We start from the raw sequence: 27,544 nt of genomic DNA on the forward strand, positions 1-27,544 counted from the left end.
TACCTCCGGAATATTTTACCCTAGAGGACGCCATCATCATTTAATCATACAGTAAAGCTGCATCCCCTCGGGAAAAATTACGACCGTAGTTTCCCCTTGCTTTCAGTCGTTTGCAGTACCAGCACAGCAAGGCCATTTTGGTTATTGTTACAAGGCCAGATCAGTCAATCATCCAGACTGTTGCCCCTGCAACTACTAAAAAGGCTGCTGCCCCTCTTCAGGAACCACACGTTTGTCTGGCCTCTCAACAGATACCCCTCCGTTGTGGTTGAACCTACGGTACGGCTATCTGTATCGCTGAGGCATGCAAGCCTCCCCACCAACGGCAAGGTCCATGGCTCATGGTTCATTGTAGTTATCTTGTCATATATAACAGGTCTTTGTGAAATCAGGTTAGTTGTTGGATGTTTTAACCGGCCACCTGATTCTGTTATGACAGGTCATTCAAAGATTGTCATTAGCACTGACATATCCAGACCATGCAGTAAAAGTTGGAGGTGACTTTAACCTATTGAGTATAGACTGGGATGTCTAGGGACAGCAACAGAGACAACATTTTTGTTAACTGCAAGGAACACTCCACCTCCTATGGGTTCTAATCTGGCTTTCCAATATATATTCCATTAATTGCTAAATATCTGAGAGCTTTCTAGTTCAGGCTTCAGCCTGCTCTAGGTCCTGAGAATAATTTGAGCACAATTGATTTCCTGGAGAGTAGTAAATTCTGAAACTTTGTTATGAAATTTTTGACACTTTACTGATAAAATTTTGACAGTACCTTTACTCTGAACGCAGTGTGATTTCTTTATCTTCAGGTCATCTGGTGAGTGTTAATCAGAGTACTTCAAACTACTGCCTAATATGAAAAAAGTGTGTGTGCACTCCACAAGTTCTCTGCTGCCTGGGTAGCCTCTTCCTTTGTGTAGTGCAGGACTGACCTATCAAGGGACATCCCCATTTGATAACACATTTCCAGAAATCTGCCCCAAGACCATCACAGAGTTGATGAAGCCTTTGGCTGGGACCCTCAGCTCGGCTCCAAACCAAAGGAACTCTATCAACTATGGAAATGATGCTGCAAATTGTGAGCTCTGCTTGTTCCCTGCGCACAAGACCAGCAGCCTTCACCACTTCTGCCAGCCTCCTTATGAACTGAGAATAGCTTCAGAAACCAAGCAAGACGCATTGTTGGTGCCAACATGAGCCCCAACTTGCAAACAGCTGCACCCTGCACACACAGCAGCTGCAGGAAGGGCCTCTAAATCTCATATGAGCCCCCCCTGCCAAACATACCAAGTGCGCATTGGCTTTCTTTCTGGTTCTGAGGGGCTCCAAAACACATCTAAATATTGTAGGTCCAAATAAGTAGCAAATCCAGATGCTAGTTGGGAACTATAAGAGTCATTCAAATGGAAACAAGGCAAATGGAAAAAATAAGTACACTAGTTACTGCTTCAGAAGTAATCACATTACTGTTAATACATATATCCCACTGAGAGACAGGACAGTCAAAACCTTCATGGAAAAGTGTTTGTGGTTGCCTGTACCCAGGAGTGCACCTCTCCATCTGAAGCAAGCCAATAGCCACAAATGTCTTTCTTCAGGGCTTCAAAAATAAGGAAATCATATGGTGAGAGATAAGGACAGTGTGGAGGATGTGGAAGGGCTTCTCAGAAAAACTTCTGCATTGTAGCTGAAACAAACTTGGTAACATTCATTCCATTGCAGGGCAATGCACACCCACAAATCACACAGTGAGAGACTGGGACAATGTGGGGGTTGTGGAAGGTCTTCCCAGGAAAACTTCTGCATTGTAGTTGAAACAACCTTAGCAACAGTCATTCTGTTGCAGGATAATGCGTGCCCACATAATGCTGAGGTTGTTCCAATTATGCAGTAGTTGTTTTGCTGGGAAGCCCTTCCACATACTCCATATAGGGCCACATTCTCCTTGCAAATCCACATTTTTGAAGCCCAGAAGAAAGACACTCATGGCTTTCAATTAGATTCAGATGAACAGATGCATACAAAGGTACAACCTTGGTTCTGTAGGCAACTGTATACATTTTTCCGTGAAGGCAATGACCGTATTGTTTCACAGTGTGATAAATATATTAACAGTTATATGAGGATTACTCTTGAAATAATAAAGTGAACTTACTTTTTTTCCACCTATCTCATTTTCATTGACTGTGGCTCATGGGATTGGTTATATTGAGTTGGGATGAAAAATTTCAGTTTTGCAACTGCCGAGTTGGATACTGGAATCAAATAGCACTCACTCACTTGGATTATTCTTTCATTGATGTTCCCTCATGTTCACTGTATTTTGTTTCAGTCTAGTGAAAGATTAACAGGACACAGCATTGTCTTGATATGTTAAGTCAAATATTTACTGAGATACCACAGCACTTTAATTATATCCACAATGACCTGTCATGAACTACCTTTCACACACAGAACAATTGCATGATCTCTCCATCTCTTCCTGTTACTAACATTTATTAGTCATACATACAGTATTTACAATGCTGTGTGATAAAGCCAAGTTCCCACATCAGATGCCTGCTCTACATTAAGTTAATAGTTCAGTTTAATGTGTGGTTTGTGTGTACAGCAGCTTCAAAATTCTTCACAGGTGAGGAACATCCACTGGGCTCCTCTTTATGGCTATAGGGAAGTGTCATCAAGTACAATGTCTACAATTACTTTAGCCATCTCCTTACTGACGTCATCCTTTTGGTATAGGATGCATGTTCTTAGCACTGTGGCATGAGTATCCTTGAAATCTCTCTCTTGAGGACTAGGGTACAACAGCCTTCCTCCTGCTACTAGTTTTGGTTCTACCACACACATGATGAATCCATTTAGGTACAACTGCTAAATATTTTCTGGGTGAGGTTTTTTTTCTGTATATGCTTTTCTGCTTTGTTACAAGATTATAGCCATATGGTAGCTCAGTGCTTAGAGGACAGGTCATGAGAGTGTGCAGTAGTTAGCACTAGAGTAGCAGAGAATGTGACATTCCTGGAATTACAAGAATGGGACATTTTGATTCTTGGATAAAAATTGCAAAAATGTTATTGAATTTTATTTTATTCTTTTAGTCAGTCAGCAATATTGCACATCAGTTCAGATAAAACATCAAGCTTACAATAATTACCACCATCATCTTCACCAGAAACAACTGACATTCATGGCTACTGCTGATGTCACCTTATATCGCATGTGGATGGCTTCTGATTGATTGACATACCTCATATGGTGCCACTGCAGTAGGAGCCATGACATCAGTTGCTCCTCATGAAGACACTGGTGGTAATCATTGAAAGCTTGAGGCTTTACCCAGAAATGATGTAGCATGAAAGCCAAGAATATCTTATAGAAGTAAACTTCATTCTAATACTGCATAATAGTGTAGTTCTTTTATTTGTTCATTCAACTATAAATTACTATTTATTGTTCACCTCATTAAATATGCTTGAAATTATTGTGAACTACAGTTCTTCTTCTTCTTCTTCTGCTGCTGCTGCTGCTACTTTCAAAGACTAGGCAGTTCACCATTGTAGCCACAGGAGAAGTTGTTACCAATGTTTCCTTGGTCTTCTGAGGTCTCCTCTACAATTTGGTCTACACAGTAACACTTATTTTGGTATTGTTCCTTGTTGCATTCTGTAAATCTGTCTAGTTTCCTGCAGCCCTTTTTCAGATCTCAGGAATGTCATTTCTGTATCCTGTAATAAATTACACATTTTACTACAACTTTCTTGTGATTTGAACAAAAAACTTGTATCTTACATAAATTATTTATTTGGAGACACACATTAGCATTAGATTTGCTGCATCTTTCAGTAAGTCTCTTTTTATCTACTAATAACACTCCACATGTGAGATTTTTATTTGTCCACATATTTTTGTATGATGCTTAACGGCATTTTTCATGGCAGTCACCAATTTTGCTGCCTTTCAGAAGCTAGTTAGACATTTTTTCCTTCTTTTCATTTGTCTTTGTGGTGCAACTTCATCTTCTGCCTGCTGTTCTCATTGGTGTTCTATTCTTTGCACTTTACCAGCTTACCTTTCTTCACTCATTGTGGTATGAAATTCTTTTTCTTGTGTTGGTTTGATGCTGTGCTACAGATGTCTCATTCATTTATTGCCACCAAGTCTAAGACAGTGAAGAAAAACATGCATTGGTGACCTTTGACTGAACCACTGGTTGTACACTCCTGTCCATTAAAATTGCTACACCAAGAAGAAAGACAGATGATAAACAGGTATTCATTGGACAAATATATTATACTAGAACTCACATCTGATTACATTTTCACACAATTTGGATGCATAGATCCTGAGAAATCAGTACCCAGAACAACCACCTCTGGCCGTAATAACGGCCTTGAAGCGTCTGGGAATTGAGTCAAACAGAGCTTGGATGGCGTGTACAGGTACAGCTGCCTATGTAGCTTCAACACAATACCACAGTTCATCAAGAGTAGTGACTGGAGTATTGTGACGAGCCAGTTGCTCGGCCACCATTGACCAGACACTTTCAATTGGTGAGAGATCTGGAGAATGTGCTGGCCAGGGCAGCACTCGAACATTTTCTGTATGCGACCGTGCATTATCCTGCTGAAATGTAGGGTTTCACAGGGATCAAATGGAGGGTAGAGGCACAGGTTGTAACACATATGAAATGTAACGTCCACTGTTCAAAGTGCCGTCAACGCGAACAAGAGGTGACCGAGACGTGTAACCAATGGCACCCTATACCATCAGGCTGGGTGATACGCCAGCATGGCGATGACGAATACGTGCATTCAATGTGAGTTCACTGCAATGTCACCAAACACGGATGTGACTATCATTATGCTGTAAACAGAACCTGGATTCACTCAAAAACATGACGTTTTGCCATTTGTGCACACAGGTTCATCATTGCGTACTCCATCGCAGGCACTTCTATCTGTGAAGCAGTGTCAGAGGTAACTGCAGCCATGCTCTCTGAGCTGATAGTCCATGCTGCTGCAAATGTCGTCGAACTGTTCATGTAGATGGTTGTTGTTTTGCAAACGTCCCCAACTGTTGACTCAGGGATCAAGACGTGGCTGCACGATCCGTTACAGCCATGCGGATAAGATGCCTGTCATCTTGACTGCTAGTGATACGAGACCATTGGGATCCAGCACTGCATTCCGTATTACCCTCCTGAACCCACTGATTCCATATTCTGCTAACAGTCATTGGATCTCGACCAATGCGAGCAGCAATGTCGCGATATGATAAACCGCAATCACGATAGGCTACAATCGAACCTTTATCAAAGGCAGAAACGTGATGGTACACTTTTCTCCTCCTTACACGAGGCATCACAACAACCTTTCACCAGGCAATACTGGTCAACTGTGTATGAGATATTGGTTGGAAACTTTACTCATGTCAGCACACTGTAGGTGTCGCCACTGGCGCCAACCTTGTGTGAATGCTCTGCAAAGCTAGACATTTACTTATCACAGCATCATCTTCCTGTCAGTTAAGTTTCGCGTCTGTAGCATGTCATTTTCGTGGTGTGGTAATTTTAATGGCCAGTAGTGTACATGGGTCATTTGGTCAGCCATATGAACCCTGTACTGTGAACTGTTACAGAGAGTTACTCTTTCTCAACTAGACTTTCTACTCTGGTCATTGCAGTTCGTCATGCACAGCACTTAGAAAAATGACATTCTCACTTTTTTTCCCTTGATGTACAGTCAAGATGCAAACCCTGTGCCCAAAAAATTGCAGCTGGTGGTGTTGTAAACTGCAGTGTATTCTCTACACCCCATCTCAGATGCATCTTGTTTATTTTTCCCGCTGCTGACACTAGATCCTTTTGCAGTTTCTTAGCTAGATAAATGTAAATAAGTTGTGTGACATCACTTACATCCATTAGTTTTGAAATGTCTCTGGGAGATGCAAGACAACTCTCTTCTCAATTTATTTTATGGATGTGTGTTCTCCTTGTAGAGGTATAGGTATGTGTTACATTACTACATCAGCAGCAATCAAGAATTTGATTTCATACTTATCTGATTTGTTGGCCATGCTATGGGTGAAGCTGCATATTGTTTTGCTTGGTTGTAAATGTTAATGAGTGTTTGTTTCCTTCAAGGCAATAACAATGACAGTTTGGCATACTATGCTCGGAAATCTTGAGCATATAAGACAGTCAATTATATGTCAATGTACACTCTGCCATAATCAGCGTGGTTGATAATTTAAACAATACCTGTAATCGAACAGTTCTGCAGTTTTTATGTGCTATATGGACAAAACAGACTTAACGCACTGTGATAAAAGTGTATGTATGTCATCATAGGTTGCAATATTCTGTGTTGTGTGTTTTGCTTATTACTTATTGCAGGCTCCTTCACTGTTGTGGAGATCTTTTCACAGAAACAATGGTGACTGTGGTGCCAAAGCAAATAAATTTGAATTTCATTATTAGTCTGCAAGAAGCCGCCATAGACTGTGGGTTCCTCATATCAAAATATTCAGAAAGTATTCCTGAATAATCTCTGAAAGTTTGTCAGCAGAGTTCTAGTTTACATATTAAATGCCATGTTGTAAAAAAGATTAAAAAAGGCAAAACAATTTGAATAATAAATTAGCACATTTTGAAGAGACAACTCCATATTGCTATAAGACCAGGAGGAGGTTGGCTACTGTGCAGATAGTGGAAGCACCAGCAATCAACAGAAGCACCAGTGGCAAACAAAAAGAGTGTGACCCAACAAACAATGAGAGAATATTCCACAGCCAGCACATCGCACCAGCAATTCTTGAAAAATTTCCACAAATCTGTTAAGTCCTTCAGTTACAATGTTCTAATCCTAATCATGGCATCACTACAAAAGATTGGTGGTGCTTACCATTTACTAGTATATATTGATGATGTTAATCTGTTCAACAAAATTTTAATGTAAAAATCTGTTTTAACAGCAGACCAACCAAAGGTACCATTCACAAAATAAATTAATTTAAATACTATAGCAGTATAAATGGAGGCAACATAAGTTAGCTTGTGTTGTACACTAAACAATGAACATAAATTTTAAAATGAGACACATATATTACATTTCACATTTCAATTAAATTACCTCTTGCAGATTAGTATTTGTATTAAAATGTTTGCAGGTTCTAAGAGCAGCTGGAGTTGGGATTAAGTATGCCACAGATGCAGCAGTATTGTTCACCTTCCTTAATAGTAGAAGCTACAATCACCTTAAAAAAATGTTTGAAGCATATCATAGATTAACTGGGAAGACCATTCAAGAAAAAATACAAAATGAGTTTGTGACAGAATGTTTCCAACATGCCCTAGTGCTATATGGTAATTTAAGTTTTTGATTTACTTACTTTTAAATGTTTTGTAACAACAATTTCTTTTAAAATGCAATATTAACATATTCATATAATAGAGGGAAACATTGCACGTGGGAAAAATATATCTAAAAACAAAGATTATGTGACTTACCAAACGAAAGAGCTGGCAGCTCGATAGACACACAAACAAACATAAACATACACACAAAATTCAAGTGTAATGGAGTGGGGAGGATTTCATGAAGGACGGATCTCATTTCAGGGCAGGATTTGAGTAAGTCGTATCCCTGCTGGAGAGCCACATTCAGAGTCTGCTCCAGTCCCAGAAAGTATCCTGTCACAAGTGGGGCACTTTTGTGGTTCTTCTGTGGGAGGTTCTGGGTTTGGGGGGATGAGGAAGTGGCTCTGGTTATTTGCTTCTGTGCCAGGTCCTCCCACTCCACCAAGAGTGTCTTTCCGCCGTCCACCTAACCTTCATAACCTCTTAGTTCTTCCCTATGAAATCCCCAAACCACCTTCCCTACCCTCTGGCTCCTACCCTTGTAACCGCCCCCGGTGTAAAACCTGTCCCATGCACCCTACCACCACCACCACCACCACCACCTACACCAGTCCTGTAACCCAGAAGGTGTACATGATCAAAGGCAGAGCCACGTGTGAAAGCACCCACATGATTTACCAACTGACCTGCCTACACTGTGAAGCTTTCTATGTGGGAATGACCAGCAACAAACTGTCCATTCACATGAATGGCCACAGGCAGACAGTGTTTGTTGGTAATGAGGATCACCCTGTGGCTAAACACGCCTTGGTGCACGGCCAGCACATCTTGGCACAGTGTTACACTGTCCGGGTTATCTGGATACTTCCCACTAACACCAACCTGTCAGAACTCCAGAGATGAGAACTTGCCCTTCAGTATATCCTCTCTTCTCGTTATCCACCAGGCCTCAACCTCCACTAATTTCAAGTTGCCGCCACTCATACCTCACCTGTGTGTTTGTTTGTGTGTCTTATCGACCTGCCAGCCCTTTCATTTGCTAAGTCACATCGTCTTTGTTTTTAGATATTAATATAATCAGATACATTGATGGAACAGAGCAATATTTCTTGTTGTGTCCTCACGTTTTAACCAGCAGATTTCCTTCACAGAATGAGCAGCTGTGTGATAGCTCAGCAATGGGTCTCTAATAATTACAATGACCCATTTCTCTCAATGGGAGACCATTGAGTTCTTACTGTCACTACAGAATATTTGATTTTGTTGTCTGAGCCACAATCCCATTTCTGTTTGTACCACTTCATCACTGTCAAAGTGAAGTCCTTGAAGGTGTTCCTCAAGTTTTGGAAACAGATGAAAACTGGATGGTGCCAAGTCAGGACTGTATGGAGGATGATAAGTGACAGTGAACCCAAGACATCAGAGTGTTGCAGATGTCACATCACTCATGTGTGGTCTGGCATTGTTATGCTGAAGGAGAGGATGCTCTATGTGTGGATGAACTCTTCTAATTCAAAATACGATTACTAAATGCTGTTTCTCATACACCAACAATTGCATAGTACAAAATTAGCAAATATATAGCAACCAGTCGCAAAATCATGTTTTATTTATTCACTTTTGCAAATCAATTTCAACTGATTAACAGCCATCATCATTAAACATAAAATTTATATTTGACCTCTGCTTAAGACAGTGCTACTACTCGGGACACATATTGGTTGAAAGCACCAATGATGGCTGTTAATCAGTTGAAATCAATTTGCAAAAGTGAATAAGTAAAACATGACTTCGTGACTGGTTGCTGCATATTTGATAATTTTATGGTTTACACAACTTGGGAACCACACGGAGCCCACCATTCATAAATTGCATAGCACATCTCCATGTGCCTCTAGCAGTAGAAGGCTGCAAATATGTAGACATGAAGAAGAAAGCTGTAGAATATTAATAACTTTTGTTTTGTTTAAAACACTTTAAGATTTTTGCATTAAAAATTCGGAGGCATTACTTTTCAATGCAACACGTACATCTTTCATCAGCCAACATATAACTCCAAAACATTCTGGGTCTCTCTCCTAAGAGTTTGTACAAGCATTCTCTCTTGTACTTCCACTGATATTTTAAATTTTCTTCTTGCAATGTGTAATTCGAGTCAGCCCAAACAAATACTGCCCATCACATATTTCATGCAATGCTCAGTGTCAACAGAAAGTGTCCATTTGTTTCCCATTACAAACAAAATTATTTTTAAAGTAAAATGTTACATGTCAATTTAATACATCAGTCCTGAAATAGTCTAGTGTGATTCTAGGTTCAGAGATATGTACTAACAGGGACAGTAAAATGTAAGAAATCTTTGTTCATTATGTCTTCATTGCCTGACTTCCCTGTCTCATGTGCCACCCTGGCCACTGCTATCTGCTACCGCCATACCCAGTGCTACCCAGTCGCTGTTGAAGAACTCATTATTCTTTATGTTTTATTGTCTCTCTTAAAATGTATCACAGAAGTGAATATTCTTCTTCTTCTTCTTCTTCTTCTTCTTCTTCAGCGATCTTCCTCCACATTTCTCAGTTGTTTGCTGCTCTTTTCTACCCCCGGACTCCATACTGGTGAGATCCCCTATTACGTTATCAATCCATCTTCTTCTAGGTCTCCCTTTTTGCCTAACTGAATGGATCACACCTTTCATTTTCTTTGGAATTCTATCCTCTGCCATTCTCTCCACATGTCCTAGCCATCCTATTCTCTGCGATTTCACAAATTTTACTATATCCCTAAATTGTATTAACACTTGTAATTTGGTATTGTAGTGTATTCTCCAGCCTTCTTCCTTCCTTATTGGGCCGAAGATTTTGCACAGTATTTTCTGCTCAAAGTTTCTTAGTTTATTTTTATCGTGTTCTGTCAATGACCCACAGCTCTGACCCAAATGTGATGACTGGGTGGACTAGGAAGTTATATATTAGCAGTTTTGTTTTACTTGTAACAAAGCTATTTCTGGAAAGTTGCATATTTTCAAAGTAAGTTCTGTTTCCTGCTTGTATTCTTTCCCCTAAAGACTTTCCAATACTGTTATCATTTGTCATTAGGACTCCCAAGTAGTTAAAAGAGTACACTCATTTTAAGCATTTCCCATTGATGTTTAGGTCTTTGGGGTTCTTCTGGCATCAGACTGTGACATTACCATATATTTTGTTTCGTTTTCATTTACTATGAGGCCAGTTTTTAAGGCTTCTGTTCCTATTGCCTGGTATGTTTCTTGGAGTGTACTGATATTTCTTCCTACTACAGCAATGAAATCAGCGTATACACATATGTAGCTAGTTTTCATAAACATGGAGCATCTTTTGCTGTTTTTATTTACTACACTATGCAGGGCTATATTGAATAAAAAAGTGGAGAGACTATCACTTTGCTTCATGCTGTTATTAAAGTCAAAGCTTTCACTTGTTCTGCTAAGGACCTTTACTTTTCCTCTTGTCTCTGTCATTGTCATTCTGATTAATCTTACTAGTTTAGCACATATACCAACTTCTTCCAGTGCTCTGTAGAGTTCTTGCTGGTTTATGCTGTCAGAGGCTTGTCTGAAGCCAATGAATAGGAAATACAGATCTATATCATATTCATAGAACTTTTCCATCATCTGTCTTATCACAAAATTTAATCAGTTGTTCCTCTGCCTTGTCGACAGCCAAGCTGATACTTGGGTAGTATGTTTTCTGTGCACTTCTGTATCCTTTTGTTTAATATACTTGTGAAGGTATTATAATGTGTGCTTAGGAGTGTTATACCTCAGTGTCTCTCACATGCTGATCTGCGCCCCTTTCTTATAAAAGGGGGGGGGGGGGGGGAGTTGTTATTCCAGTTTTCCAATTACACGGCATAGTTTCTGTTTCCCACATAACTGATATTAATGTGTGCAGTTCCTTGCTTTTATTAATTCGGGGATTATGCTGTCTTCCCCACGGGCTTAATTGTTTTTTGACTACTGCACAGCCTGGGAGTCCTCTTTTACTGTTGGCTTTCTTGCCTCATTGGCATCATTGTCTACTTTCAGCTCCACTCTTTCTTCCTGTACAGCTGTTTCTTCATCTTCCAGGCTGGTGCTTAGTGTACCTTTGAAATACTCTGCCCACCTTCCCACTATCTGTTCTTCCTCCCTTATCATTTTCCCATCTTTACTGAACATTCCATTATTTTTGGCTGCAATCTGTTCTTTATTTTGCCTGCAGCATGATAGAACTTTCTTATTTCACTCTGTCCCTTTAACTCTTCTAGTTCTTGAAATTTCTTCTTAGTCCATTCTCTTCTCGTTCTCTTGCCCAGTCTGTTAGGTCTTCTTAATTCCCTATATTGTTCCACATTATTTCAGTGTTTTCTCTCTGTAGCACTTTTGTTCTTGCCATGTCCTTTTCCTCTATTGCTGACCTACAATCTTCATCAAACCATTCCTGAATTCGTCTGTTCTTTCTTATGACTATTATTTCTTCTGCAGCATCTTTAATGGCTTTTTCAATCCTGCTTCACCTTTTGTCTACTCCCACTACACTCTCTTCATTTCTCAACTTCCTACTTAGTGTTATTTGGTATTTTTTTCACTTCATCAGGGATTTTCAGTTTGTCAGTATTCCATTTCATCATCTTTCCTGTTCTGTTGCCATTCCTTAGTGACAGTTTCTCTCTCAAGACTGATTTTATCACAAAGTGGTCCGAGTCACAGATTGATCCTCTGGAGCTCCATACACACATATCAGACATGGAGTGGTGAGCAATCACTAAAATATGATTAATTTGATTGACTACGACATTGACTGTAGACTTCCAAGTACCCAGACGGATTCTTTTTTGTGGGAAGCAGGTATGTTTAATAAACTTATTATTTCTTGCTGCAGATTAGCATAGTAAGTCTCCATTCTTGTTGTTTTCCTCATATAGTGAATATTTTCCAAAAACTCCATATGGTTGTTCATTTGTCCCTATTTTTGTATTAAAATTTCCTGTTACTAGCATCAGGTCATGCATATAGGTACTGCCCAGCATACTTTCTTCCAAGTCTTCATAGACCTATTCTTTAATTATACCCTCTTTTTCCTCTGTTGGTCCATGTGCATTCACTATTGATACAATCCTATATTTCCCTCTCAATCTGAATCTGCACATCCTTTCATGTATGGGTTCAAATTCTAATAGGCTTTTCCTAACATCCGAAGTAATTATAAACCTTGTTCCAAGTTGGTCTGATCTTTCTTTTGGTCCAATATATATCAATGAGTAGTTGGTTTATGTATCTGCCCATTTCCTTGCCATCTTACTTCCTGTAGCCCTACATCGTCATATTGAAATTTTAAAATTTCATTGGCTATTTCTTTCATTTTTCCAGGCTGAAGCATTGTCGTCACATACCATGATGCTACTTTCAGACCCTTTATTCGTATTCTTTTCCGGGGTTGTGATACACGTCTTCCATCCAGTTTCTGAGGCCTCTCTTGAATTTCCGTAATATACTTTCTATGGGGTTATTAGCCCCATGCCCAACCTCTAACCTGGAGGACCAGGATTTGTATTGGTTTACTCCTCTAGGGAAGTTGGCTTCACTACACCTCTAGCACCCTCCTTGCCCTATGTTGTGGGATACACTTCATCTGCCTCCTTACTTGAGACCAATCCAGCTTGGGTCACCCTGCCAATAGCTACTCTATGGCCAGCACAGCTTTCGACTTCAACAAACTATGCAAACCCTCTGCATGGCACTGAAGATGCCAACTATAAGGTGGTTTCCCCTGGGAGGGCAGCAGTGAATATTGCTATGTGATCAAAAGTATCCGGACATCCCCAAAAATATACGTTTTTCATATTAGGTGCATTGTGCTGCCACCTACTGCCAGGTACTCCATATCAGCGACCTCAGTAGTCATTAGACATCATGAGAGAACAGAAAGGGGCACTCTGCAGAACTCAGGGACTTCGAACGTGGTCAGGTGATTGGGTGCCACTTGTATCATATGTCTGTATGCAAGATTTCCACACTCCTAACCATCCCCATGTCCACTGTTTCCAATGTGATAATGAAGTGGAAATGTGAAGCAACACGTACAACACAAAAGCGTACAGGCCGATATCATATCTTGACTGACAGAGGCCACACAGTTGAAGAGGGCCGTAATGGGTAATAGGCAGACATCTATCCAGACCATCACACAGGAATTCCAAACTGCATCAGGGTCCACTGCAAGTTCTATTACAGTTAGGCAGGAGGTGAGAAAACTTGGATTTCATGGTCGAGCGGCTGCTCATAAGCCACACATCATGTTGGTAAACGCCAAATGATGCCGCGCTTGGTGTAAGGAGAATAAACACTGGACAATTGAACAGTGGAAAAACTTTGTGTGGAGTGACGAATCATGGTAAATAATGTGGTGATCCAATGGCAGAGTGTGGGTATGGCAAATGCCCAGTGAACGTTACCTGCCATCGTGTGTAGGGCCAACAGTAAAATTCGGAGATGGTGGTGTTATGGTGTGGTGTGGTGTGGTGTGGTGTGGTGTGGTGTGGTGTGGTCATGTTTTTCATTGAGGGGGCTTCCACCCCTCATTGTTTTTCATGGCACTATCACAGCACAGGCTTACATTGTTGTTTTAAGCACCTTCTTGCTTCCCACTGTTGAAGAGCAATTCAGGGATGGTGATTGCACCTTTCAACATGATCGAACACCTGTTCATAATGCACGGCCTGTGGCAGAGTGGTTACACGACAATAACATCCCTGTAATGGACTGGTCTGCAAGGAGTCCTGACCCGAATCCTATAACAGACCTTTGGGATGTTTTTGAATGCCGACTTCATGCCAGGCCTCACCGACTAACATCAATACCTCTCCTCGGTGCAGCACTCTGTGAATAATGGGCTGCCATTCCCCTAGAAACCTTCCAGCATCTGAATGTATGCCTGCGAGAGTGGAAGCTGTCATCAAGTGTAAGGGTGGGTCAACATTATATTGAATTCCAGCATTACCGATGGAGGATGCCACAAACTTTTAAGTCATTTTCAGCCAGGTGTCCAAATACTCTTGATCACACAGTGTATTATTTTACAATCTTTCTTCAGAAACATTTCTTGTCACTATTTATGTTAGCCCTCTTGACACCAACATTTCATATATGAACAGCCTTTCTCTCTGAATACTTCCTGTCCAAACATACCTCAAAAGTGCCATTACAATCTATTTTGTTACCATATTTGTTAAGTTAGGTAGTAAGTTAGTTCCAAGTACCAGATATCACATTTACAATAAGCACTATGATGTGGAATATCAGCAGAACTCATGAAGATGTTCATTTCCATGAGTAAATCATTGAAGAGTTTCATACCTGTGTCATTATTCACTCCTTTCAGTACCAAAGTTACAATCACTACAGGGCAATATAGATCATTTTCCCTTCCCATATTATATTTGTGAATATTATCTCTATTACCTTCAAACAACAATGGATTGTTCAGAACAAATTTCATCAGTCAATAAACATACAGTGAGGCAATGATTAATATCTCAATTTGCTTCAGTAGATGCCTGCAAGATGTACGTGAGTGAAGCTACTTTCTTTTGTGCAAGGAACCCTTTTTACTTAAGTGAGAAGTTAAAAGAAGGACAATTACAGTGCAACAGCCCATCAAAAGTGAGGTCATTAGAGCTGGGCACAAGCTATCATGAGCAAGGATGAAGAACAAAATCGGCTGTGCCATTTGATATGAAGCATCTCAACATATGCCTAAAGCAATTTAAGGAAGTCACAGAAAACCTAAATATGGACGGCTAGACCATCGTCTTCCCAAATGCTAGCCCAGTGTTCTGATCACTAAGTGAGAAGTTACCCCATGCGACATCAGTGGATGAGATGGTGCAAAAATATGTTAACTTGGTTAATTTTTCTCCCCAAAGTTAGAATTTTTTCTTGTGACAAAAGTAGCTGAAACTGAACATTTCAGCATGTCTTCTATACGGTTTTCCCAATTTCAGCTGTCATCAATATACCAACTCACAAGCCTGAATTTACTATTTTTTTCTTATGTCTTTCTTTCTCACCCACCCACCCTCCAGTGTACAAGGACAGGTGTACACTGGCACACACACACAGCGGATGGATATGTGTGTGTGTGTGTGTGTGTGTGTGTGTGTGTGTGTGTGTGTGTGTGTGTGCGCCAGTGTACACCTGTCCTTTTTTTCCCCTAAGGGAAGTCTTTCCGCTCCCGGGATTGGAATGACTCCTTACCCTCTCCCTTAAAACCCACATCCTTTCATTTTTCCCTCTCCTTCCTTCCTTCCTGACGAAGCAACTGCCAGTTGCGAAAGCTCGTAATTCTGTGTGTGTGTTTTGTTCATGTGCCTGTCTGCCGGCGCTTTCCCGCTTGGTAAGTCTTGGAATCTTTGTTTTTAATATATTTTTCCCATGTGGAAGTTTCTTTCTGTTTTATTTATTATATATATATATATATAGTATTTTGCTGCCCAGTAGCATCGCACACCTTTTAGGTTGTCTACTGTGGATTGACACCACCTGAACCTGCACTGAAAGCAGCTAAGTAGATGTCTGGTCTAATGTCTATACCAGCTGCCTTAACCATTCACTCCAGTGACTTTCCCACACTGACTGTTACAGCAAAGGGGAAAGGTATCAAAACTGTCTTCCTCCAAGAGTTGGGAACTTTTCCTGTTTGCTGTACTGGATTAAAGCATTCTAGGAGGAGTTCTTTTGATTTTATTTTCGAGTGTCACAGCATGCTGTAAAGTATTCTATTGTAATCAAGTGCAGTATCATAAGTCTCAGACAGTGCCAAATCCAGTTCTCACAGGGAAAAGGATCACTTACATGACTCAGAGTTGTTGGATCAGAAGTCCATTCCTCCCCTCTCCATTCTCGCACAGTAGGAGGAAAATCCTGGAACCTGGCTGGCAATGGCAGTTGTCAAAAGAAAATGCTTTGCCATCATATGGGTGATGTCTCCAGAAGTTGTCTACAGACCCCCCTGCTTGAGCAACATTGTTATATGTGACCTTGACTGAATTTACCAGAAATTCTGATGATTTTCCGTATTTATCTAGAGCAAATGGAGCAGTTGATAGAATCCAAGAACACTTGCCATGACCTTTTCCTGGTCTGCTTTATTATTAACAAGCATTAACCCTTGCTATCCAAAACGCGGCAAGGTTTTTTCTGCTATTGGTCAGTATTGAAACTGTTGCAGAGCCACATGCTGGACCCAAATGGCCAAAATGCACTCATCATTCCACCAAGCACACACTGTGTTCTAAAATGACCTGAGAACTTTTCGATGGATAAGTCAGTGGTGAGGTGGATCATACTTCTTGTGGTGGTGGTGGTGGTGGTGGTGGTGGTGGTGGTGGTGATTTATTATTAGCACTTCCTCTGATATTGACAGATATCTCAAGTGGAACAGCCACATGAAGTCTCTCTGGGGTTTGGGTGTTAATACCATTCTACAGACCACCAAACTCACTAGGAGTCACTGAATTGCATGTTGGCTTCATAGATTTCCCATGAGTAGATAGAGAAAATTTCCTGGATAAGCCTTATACCAAAGGCATACAGCAGGTTCAGAAGAGGTTTCATTTCAACACCCACTTACCCCTTTGTTATGTTGCACACCTTGAGGTCGAGTTGTTATAATAACAGTTTGCGCCAGTCTCACAATATGTGTGGTTAAGAGTTTGAGTGCCATGCCTGTAATATTATGTTTTCTTCAATGTTGGAAAGAATGCCAGGCACGTAATGTTAGAGGCACATCATCTTACTGATGACTGTCACACCCGTAATATTATGGACATGCAGCCCTCACTAAGATGAGGTACCAGTAATATTTCAGGCACAAAATTCTTTCCAACATTGAAGACAATGTAATATTAAAGGCATGGCACTCAAAGTGTTAAGCAGAGATCCCTGCTCCCTGTGACACACAACATTCAACTGACACACTGAATGGTTGTCACTTAAAAAGCATCCCCAGAGCATACGGTTACAGAAGACTGGTGGTGCTCACCATTTCTCAGCTCAGAAAACTCAGATTCCCCTAACTAGTCCCAGCCAATGAAGCCTGAGCTCCCTAAGATGATCAGCATCAAGCAAGCTTGAATTTAGAAATAACCCAGCAGCATTTCCATCACAGTTGCATACCAATTTTTATTTCACAGTGTATTTTGCTGTCAGTGATAGAATTCTCTCACCATGCTCTGAAGTGAAGTCATCCCTGTTACTTATCCTCCCTGCACTTCCTACATCAGTCACAGTGGCCAAACATGGGCCACCAAAAATTCAGAGTCCCAAGAAAACCAACCTTACAGCAAAGTTTGTACCACTGCAATTGATCCTGCTGCAGAACCTGTTGCAAATATCCTGTCCCCACATACTTCACCATCACCAATGAAAATAATAATAATAATAATAATAATAATAATAATAATAATAATAATAATAATAATAATAATATGGAAGGTAAAAATGACACATGATGCTATTCACACTATACAGGGTGATTCAGCTAAGCTGTTCACCTCAAATATTTCCAAAGCTGTTTAATATCTAAAAACTATTTGGAACTATATGAGGTGAACAGCTAAGCTGTACATCAGTTTTCACCCTGATCAATTATTAGAAAATCCTCACTAGATGACATGCAGGCTCTTGCCATGCCTACAGTGCCTGACAAAATAAGTGAAGCACTCAGAAGACAAGGTCTAATGTAACTGTAACTTTGTACACTTGCACACCGTTACTGGGTATGGAAATGATCAGAGCTGCAGTTCTCTGCACAGACAGAATGCCACCAGATTGCATAAGTGTTGTTCATGTTTAGTGTTGTTACCAAGCCTGGTAGAGTACATAAGAGGTATGAACAGTGTCAGATGAGTGTTCAATGTCAAGTCAGCAAGATGCCTCATACTTGTGTGAGAGTGTGTTATCAGCATCTGACATAATTTGAATAGTCTCTATTTGTGGGTCTCTATTTGGTTGGCTGGGTGAATTGTGCAATATCCACATTCATCGAGCATTCGGTTGTAACAGTGGCCTGATGTCAGTCTGCACGGGCACATGAAAGCAGGCATACTCATCGTCAAGTTTCTGATTGACCAAGTCTGACCACCACCAAGAGATGATCGCTGTATTCTGCATCGAGCAAATCATAACCCCTTCACATCTGTGCTTGTCATCTTAGAACAAGTAATTGACTCCCTGCAACATTCTGTGTCATCTTACACCATTGGTTTGAGACTAGTTGTATCTGGGTAGGGAATTACCATCTCGTGCATGGACTGCTTTTAACACCACAACACAAACAGTTGGTGTGATGCCCTGACTGGGAAACGAACTGTTAAGAAATGGCATTGCATTGTGTTCAGAGATCAGTTGTTCTGCATTACTTTGGTTGACTGTTTCCAGTGACTATTGTGATGACCTGGGGAAAGGTGCATTGGTATTACTCCTGGTACCATTGCATGGCAATGGAACGTCAAGTATATCCTGCATCCTCTGGTGTTGCCTCTTGTCTGACAGTATCATGGCGTTATTTTTCAAAAGATCAATGCTCATCCACACATGGTATGTGCCTCTATGAACTGTCTGCATCATAATTCATAATGTGGTACTCTATGGCCAGCAAGATCACCAGACCTGTCCTCGATTGAACAGGTGTGGATCCAGCTCGTACATCAGCTCCATCCCAGTGCCAGTATATCAACAACTAGTTGTAACAGTTGGAGGACAGCTTGCTTCTGGAGAGGATACAGAGGCTTTATGATACCTTTCCCAAATGAATCAGTGCATGCATCCAGGCTGGGGTAGGTTCAAGTCATACTGACAAGTGGGCTCATATTGCCAATTTCTTTGTCAATTTTGCTCAATTTTGTAATCAGTGCAGTAACGTCACATGCCCTCTCAACCTGTGAAGTTTTGTTTCATTTCATTTCCTCTTATCTTTCTGTGCACTTCACTGTTTCTGGTAAGCAGTTTATATTAACTAAAGAATTACCAGTATCAATTTAACTGTAACAAAAGGAATTATAATAATTTCTGCAGCTAGTATCATAGAATGTAAAGAGATAAATTCGATTGTGTTTTATTCTCCAAAATCCAACATATAAGTTCAAAGAAATTAAAGTATTCAGAACTTAGGATTTCCCTGTTTTTAGATAGAATGTTTGGCTAGTGCTTACCTTTCAGTGGGGGAAACATTAAGTTCTGCAGAATGACTCTTATAAAAGTACACACACTGTATAGTTCCTTCTTCGGGAATGAAAGAGGGGTAGGTTGGTAAATGTTAACAAGCAAGGGCAGGCCACTCCCAGTGTGAGAGAGACTCACCAGTTATGAGGATGAGTGGAGAAGTGTTGGCGAGAGAGAAATGCCAAAGGTGGTACATTGGTAAGCAGTGTACCATACCAGTTTAAAGATGTATTGGGGGAAAAGAAATCAGTACTACAGTTAAGAACTAGGTGCATTATTAGATGAGAAATGAGGAGCATGAAGATGAAAAAGTAAAAGTAAAAAAGATAATGATGAGACAAAGATAACAATTTGGGAAAGTCATATGGTACGAGTAGGATATTGTAGTGCGTTTGGATGGCTGAAAACAACAGTGAATGGTGTGGGGAAGATAGACTTGATAAAGTCATAGCCTTGACAGAATAACATTTTGAGACCTTGAAGGCCTGGGTAGTACTGGGTAACAAGGGGGAAACTTCAGAGCTTTTTGAAATGGGAACTGTATTAGTCAGAGTGAGAGAGGACACAAGCCAGAAAATTTGTTTGCAAATAAGATCTTTGGGGTAGTTGAGGGAATGAAAAGCCAGGGACAGATGGTTGGTGTAGGTGTTGAGTTAGTCAATAGTGGAGCCCGTGTGCTTGTAGAGGACACCTAGACTGTACAGAAGGGAGCATTTTATGTAGAAGGGGTAGCAGCTGTCAAAGTGTAGGTATTGTTGCTTATTGCTCAATTTTATACAGACAGATTTTGATGTGGACTTCGGTGAGGATGAGGTCAACGTCAAGAAACACAGGTTTACTTTTGGCAAGAACACAGGAGAATTTTAGTAGGGAAAAGAAGTTTAACTGTTGCCCAAAGTGGGGGAGTTATTCTTCACGAGTTCGGAACATAAAAATGTCATCAATAAATCTTTACCATGCCAATGACATCTCACTTTCTTTATAGCCTTTTAATTGCACTATTTATTTCTCTTCATCCAATCCATCTTTACTTCTCACACTGTCCTCTTTGTGTCTGGACTTGTACCACTTCATTTCTAAAGCAGATGTGAAACAGCAGCTGCTGTCATCTCTCCAAAAAGCTGTATCTTAAATATCAAAATTAATCAGCCAATTAATATTTTAATTATAAATTGTCAGAGCAGCTAGTCACCCACTAGTCTCCCCCATTTCTCATAACATATCATGTAGTGTGGCATTGATAGTGAATTCATTTGTGTAGACATTAACACTGGGAATAAGGGTGCAAAACCTACATCCCAAGCCTCAGGCTCGTACAAATGGCACCAATTTTGGCCTTTTGACATTGGGATAAATTACATCCCAAATAAGTGGCAGCTGTGGTTCTGAACCCTCCACTACCTTCAGCACTAAATGGCCGCATTTTGCCAACTGTGGTAGTTGCCCGCCCTTAACTTGTACTAAGGAAGATCCAGGACAAATTTATCTTATCACTACATTTAATGGTGGTGGTGGTGGGGGGGGGGGGGGGGGTAATTAGCTTATTCCCTGCAAGATATGATCACTATTACTTAAATTACAGGACAGGAACCCCCGTTGCAAGCAGGAAAAGAAATCCCCATTGCCTGTGTATGGAATAGATTAACTAACCGTATTAGTTGCGTGTCACTTTCACTTGCATGATGACATCTTCACTAGTTCCCACCACCATTCTGTTGATTCCCGTTTTCCTCCTCCACTCTACTGTAACCTCGGAACTGGTGTACTGCTTACCAGTTTACCATCTTTGACCTCCTCCTCATCCTCCTCCAACACCTCTCCCTTTGCCCTCACAACAGATAGGTCCCTCTTATCCAGAGTGGTCTGCCCTTTCTTTTTACCTTCCCCAACTTACTCGTCTCCGCCCTCTCTGAAGGAGTAACTATTAGTTCCAAAACCTAGGATAGTGTGTGCACATTTATAGATTTGTATCTTCAGGACTTAATGTTTTGCCTCCTCAGTGTAAGTACTGGGCAGCAAGTCTGTCTGAAGTATGACTACACATTAATCCCAATCGACAGAAGAGAAGACAGCTAAAAACAGGGACACGAAGAAAGATCTATAAAATACATCATACAGAAATGGACGTCCTGAACTAAAAATTAAATGGCCTTCGCCATATTACTACGACGGATAAAAAGTAAAATGCAATTGACAGCTCGTGCATCGTTCACTAAAACAGCTAGTAACTCGCACGACAAACACAAACAAGAACGTAAGCGGTTAAAAAGAGGGTATTCAATCAGTAAATGGTGAACCATCAAAAGCTGAGCCCAATGATCACAAAGTGATGGGAGCACCACTTAACAAATGGCAATGGCTAAAAAGACTGTGCCTGAAAGGCAACCTTGCTAAAATGATCTCCTCACAGCAAGAGAGCCGAGAGGTCATCCAAACTGCTGGGAGAGGCTTAATAACCTGGAGTTTGTTCCCATGAAGGGAGGACCAGACATAATGCCAAAGTGACACTACTTGCTGACAGACAGCAGCACAGAGATCACTGGAGGGAATGTAAGATCTAGCGGGCTGATGTATGAGGACTGCAGCCTTGGCAGCAGTGTCAGAGGTCTCGTATCCTGTCAGACTGACGTAACCACAAACCCACGTGAACATCACAGTGGCTCCATAAAGATTGGGCAAGAGACAGCTTTCCTGGATCCATTGCATTAAGGGATGGTGTACAGCACACAGAGGCTTTGAAGGGCCTGTGTTGCCGGATCTACTGCGTAGCCTGATACAGGGCACAGAGCACTACTGCAAATAGTGAGCAGTGTTCTGGAAGCCAATACTGGGAAACATTGGTTCCAATGATGAAGGCACACCTGACACCACGGCCAGTCCAAGAGCCATCAATGTATACAAAGGTACTATCTCGAAGTTCCATGCTAAGGTCGTGAAACTGAAGGCGATAGAGCATAGCTGGAGCAGTATCCTTCACAAGTGAATGAAGGCCAAGGTGAACACAGGCCGCCGCATAAAGCCAAGGTGATGAAGGGTTCACACCCACCAGGAATGTTGCAGGGAGCGTGAAGTTAAGTTGCCAGAGCAACTCCAGGAGGTAACAGATAAGATGGACACACCTCATACTGGTTATCAAAGGAGATATTGAAGGAGGACACACAGGATGGGAAGCCACTCATGGCAGACAAATGGCATGCATATCTGCTGACAAAATCACAGCAGTAGGACAGCAGTAGGACAGCAGCTCCCGCATACAGACTCTCAACCATGATAGTGTAAAAGGCACCATTGGCCAAATGGATGCCACGATGGTGGATAGTATTGAGACAGTGTAAAAGAAACAGATATGCAGGTGCATAAACAAAACACCCATAGTCTAGTTTCGAACAGACGAGATACCGGCACAAACAGAGGAGGGTGGTTCAATCTGCTCCCCACGAAGTACCACTGAGGACATATAGGACATTTGAAGGAGCACATACAATGGGCTCCCAGGTAAGACATGTGGGAGGACCAAGAAAGTTTCCTATTGAGCATGAGCCACAGGAATTTTGTAGTTTCAACAAAGGGAAGAGCAACAGGCCCAAGATGTAAAGATGGTGGAAGAAACCAATTGTGCCACCAGAAATTCATACAAACAGATTTGTAGGTGTAAAAACAAAAGCCACTGTTGATGCTCCATGAGTGAAGCTGATCGAGACATCATTTAAGATGCCATTCAATGAGACAAGTCCATAGAGAATTGCAATAGATGACAAAATTGTCAATGAAAAGGCAGTCAAAGACGTACAGTGGGAGATAGGCCATTATAGGGTTAATAGCAATAGCAACCAAGACCACACTCACGACAGAAACCCGAGGCACAGCATTTTCCTGGATAAAGTGTCCAACAAGGCAGAACCCACACGTACCTCGAAAACTCAACCTTTTAAAAATTCCTGAAGGAAACGGGGCGGGGCATATGAAAGAGTGAGTACAGAACATGGAGGACGCCAGTCCTCCAACAGATGTTGTAGACTTTCTCAAAATCAAAAATGCAGCCATCATCTGGGATTTCAGCAGAAAACCATTCATGACATGGGTGGAGAATGTGCTCGGAATCCACACTGTGGATTTCGGGCGTATTATAGTATTTGAGGGTTGTAGCATCGCGCCTTAGTACCTGAATAGTGCAAATTCGCGTAGTCGTCTGTCTTCTGTTTTTGTTTTGAACGGCCAGTGTCGGTTGGTCAGTCAGTGTGCTCCCTGCCGCCGTTGGATAAGCAGCTGCAGCAGCAAGTCGTATAACCCTAGCTTACTTATTTGTTAGATAGTTTAATTAATTTCTTTGCGTGTTTTTGGGTACTTGCATTGTTTAATTCATATATTTCGGGCGTATTATAGTATTTGAGGGTTGTAGCACCGCGCCTTAGTACCTGAATAGTGCAAATTGCGTGAGAGTTTCGTATAGGAGGTGCAATTTCGAGTTTTAGTTACTGTAATCGTAAATTCAGCAGATTGTAGCGCAGTCGTTAGGCATTTGTACAGGTTAGTTGATACATTCTTTGCGTGTTCCACTTGCGTTATCTAGGCACGGACTCGTGTTTCGGTAACTGTTGTTAAACATCGATTAGAATGGACAGGGACTGCGATTGCTGTGTTCGGATGAGGGCTGACTTGGCATCCCTTCGCTCACAGCTGCAATCGGCGCTGACTTCGGTCAGCTTGAGGCTGTTGCCAATGGGCACCACTGTGGGGAGCCGGACTCTGGTATCACGGGGATGTCAACCTCGTCCCGTCTGTCCCCAGATCGGTCTGCTGCTGTGGTTGCCCCAGTTGCTGCCTGCAGTGGGGCTGAGCCCTCGCCTGTGGTTGATTGGGAGGTCGTTCCAAGGCGTGGCAGGCAGCGAAAGGCGTCCCCGGAGGCTGATCAGAAAGCCTCCCCGGTGCGTCTGACAAACAGGTTTCAGGCACTGTCTCTGGCTGAGCCAGATGCAGCTGCCTGCCCTGTTTCAGGGGATCATTCTCAGCCTTCAAGGTCCGGGCAGTCGCAGAGGGTGGGCTTACTGGTAGTTGGGAGCTCCATTTTTAGGCGCGTAATGGGGACCCTTAGGGATACGGCGGCTAAGGAGGGGAAGAAATCCAGTGTGCACTCCGTGTGCATTCCGGGAGGAGTCATTCCTGATGTGGAAAGGGTCCTTCCAGATGCCATGAAGAGCACAGGGTGCAGCCAGCTGCAGGTGGTGGCACATGTCGGCACTAATGACGTGTGTCGCTTTGGATCTGAGGAAATTCTCTCTGGATTCCAGCGGCTATCTGATTTGGTGAAGGCTGCCGGTCTTGCTTACAAGATGAAGGCAGAGCTCACCATCTGCAGCATCGTTGACAGAACCGACTGCGGACCTTTGGTGCAGAGCCGGGTGGAGGGTCTGAATCAGAGGCTCAGACGGTTTTGCGACCGTATTGGCTGCAGATTCCTTGACTTGCGCCATAGGGTGGTGGGGTTTCGGGTTCTGCTAAATAGGTCAGGAGTTCACTACACTCAGCTGGCGGCTACACGGGTAGCGGAGGCTGTGTGGCGTGGACTGGGCGGTTTTTTAGGTTAGAAGGCCTCGGGAAAGTGCGGGATGGGCTGCAATGTCAAAGGGTGCTTGGCAATTACAGGACGTGCTTGGATCAAGGAACAGTCGGAATTATAGTTGTAAATTGTTGTAGTTGCGCTGAAAAAGTCCCTGAGCTTCAAGCGCTAATAGAAAGCACAGAAGCTGATATCGTTATAGGTACAGAAAGCTGCCTAAAGCCTGAAATAAGTTCTGCAGAAATTTTTACGAAGTCTCAGACGGTGTTCAGGAAAGATAGATTAGGCAGAATTGGTGGTGGAGTGTTTGTATCTGTCAGTAGTGGTTTATCTTGTAGTGAAATCGAAGTAGATACTCCGTGCGAATTGGTGTGGGTGGAGGTTATACTTAACAGCCGAATTAAGTTAATAATTGGCTCCTTCTACCGACCCCCAGACTCCGATGATACAGTTGCGGAACATTTCAGAGAAAGTTTGAGTCTCGTAACAAATAAATACCCCACTCATACGGTTATTGTTGGTGGGGACTTCAACCTACACTCGGTATGTTGGCAAAAATACTTGTTCAAAACCGGTGGTAGGCAGAAAACGTCTTCCGAGATTGTCCTAAATGCATTCTCAGAAAATTATTTCGAGCAGTTAGTCCACAAACCCACGCGAATTGTAAATGGTTGCGAAAACACACTTGACCTCTTGGCCACAAACAATCCAGAGCTGATAGAGAGCATCATGACTGATACATGGATTACTGATCACAAGGTCATTGTAGCTAGGCTCAATACCATTTCTTCCAAACCCATCAGAAACAAACGCAAAATAATTTTATTTAAAAAAGCGGATAAAGTGCCACTAGAAGCCTTCCTAAAAGACAATTTCCATTCCTTCCGAACTGACTATGCAAATGTAGACGAGATGTGGCTCAAATTCAAAGATATAGTAGCAACAGCAATTGAGATATTCATACCTCATAAATTGGTAAGAGATGGAACGGATCCCCCGTGGTACACAAAAAAGGTCCGAATGCTGTTGCAGAGGCAACGCAAAAAGCATGCAAAGTTCAGAAGAACGCGAAATCCCGAAGATGGGCTAAAATTTACAGACGCGCGAAATTTGGCACGTACTTCGATGCGAGATGCCTTTAATAGGTTCCACAACGATACATTGTCTCGAAATTTGGTAGAAAATCCGAAGAAATTCTGGTCGTATGTAAAGTACACAAGCGGCAAGACGCAGTCAATACCTTCGCTGCGCAGTGCCGATGGTACTGTTATCGACGACTGTGCCGCTAAAGCGGAGTTATTGAACGCAGTTTTCCGAAATTCCTTCACCAGGGAAGACGAATGGAATATTCCAGAATTTGAAACACGAACATCTGCTAGCATGAGTTTCTTGGAATTAGATACCTTAGGGGTTGCGAAACAACTAAAATCGCTTAATACGGGCAAGTCTTCAGGTCCAGATTGTATACCGATTAGGTTCTTTTCAGATTACGCTGATACTATAGCTCCCTACTTAGCACTCATATACAACCGCTCGCTCACCGATAGATCTGTACCTACAGATTGGAAAATTGCGCAGGTCGCACCAGTGTTCAAGAAGGGTAGTAGGAGTAATCCATTTAACTACAGACCTATATCATTGACGTCGGTTTGCAGTAGGGTTTTGGAGCATATACTGTATTCAAACATTATGAATCACCTCGAAGGGAACGATTTATTGACACGTAATCAGCATGGCTTCAGAAAACATCGCTCTTGTGCAACGCAGCTAGCTCTTTATTCGCACGAAGTAATGGCCGCTATCAACAGGGGATCTCAAGTTGATTCCGTATTTCTAGATTTCCGGAAAGCTTTTGACACCGTTCCTCACAAGCGACTTCTAATCAAGCTGCGGAGCTATGGGGTATCGTCTCAGTTGTGCGACTGGATTCATGATTTCCTGTCAGGAAGGTCGCAGTTCGTAGTAATAGACTGCAAATCATCGAGTAAAACTTAAGTGATATCAGGTGTTCCCCAGGGAAGCGTCCTGGGACCTCTACTGTTCATGATCTATATAAATGACCTGGGTGACAATCTGAGCAGTTCTCTTAGACTGCTCGCAGATGATGCTGTAATTTACCGTCTAGTAAGGTCATCCGAAGACCAGTATCAGCTGCAAAGCGATTTAGAAAAGATTGCTGTATGGTGTGTCAGGTGGCAGTTGACGCTAAATAACGAAAAGTGTGAGATGATCCACATGAGTTCCAAAAGAAATCCGTTGGAATTCGATTACTCGATAAATAGTACAGTTCTCAAGGCTGTCAATTCAACTAAGTACCTGGGTGTTAAAAATTACGAACAACTTCAGTTGGAAGGACCACATAGATAATATTGTCGGGAAGGCG

The 27,544-nt window shown here is 41.8% G+C and overlaps 1 protein-coding gene across 1 annotated transcript in view; it reads left to right on the top strand.

Annotated features, from left to right (window-relative positions):
- LOC126305238 (annexin-B12-like) overlaps positions 1 to 27,544 on the top strand; it is a 271,275-nt gene that overhangs the window by 230,151 nt on the left and 13,580 nt on the right. Inside the window, exon 5 of the mRNA XM_049992027.1 lies at positions 7,177 to 7,372. Within this exon, the coding sequence (XP_049847984.1) occupies positions 7,177 to 7,372 (196 nt within the window). The remainder of the gene's footprint in view (positions 1 to 7,176; positions 7,373 to 27,544) is intronic.

Source organism: Schistocerca gregaria, unplaced genomic scaffold (genome assembly GCF_023897955.1).
Source record: "Schistocerca gregaria isolate iqSchGreg1 unplaced genomic scaffold, iqSchGreg1.2 ptg000286l, whole genome shotgun sequence".
Classification (NCBI taxonomy): Eukaryota; Metazoa; Arthropoda; class Insecta; order Orthoptera; family Acrididae; genus Schistocerca; species Schistocerca gregaria.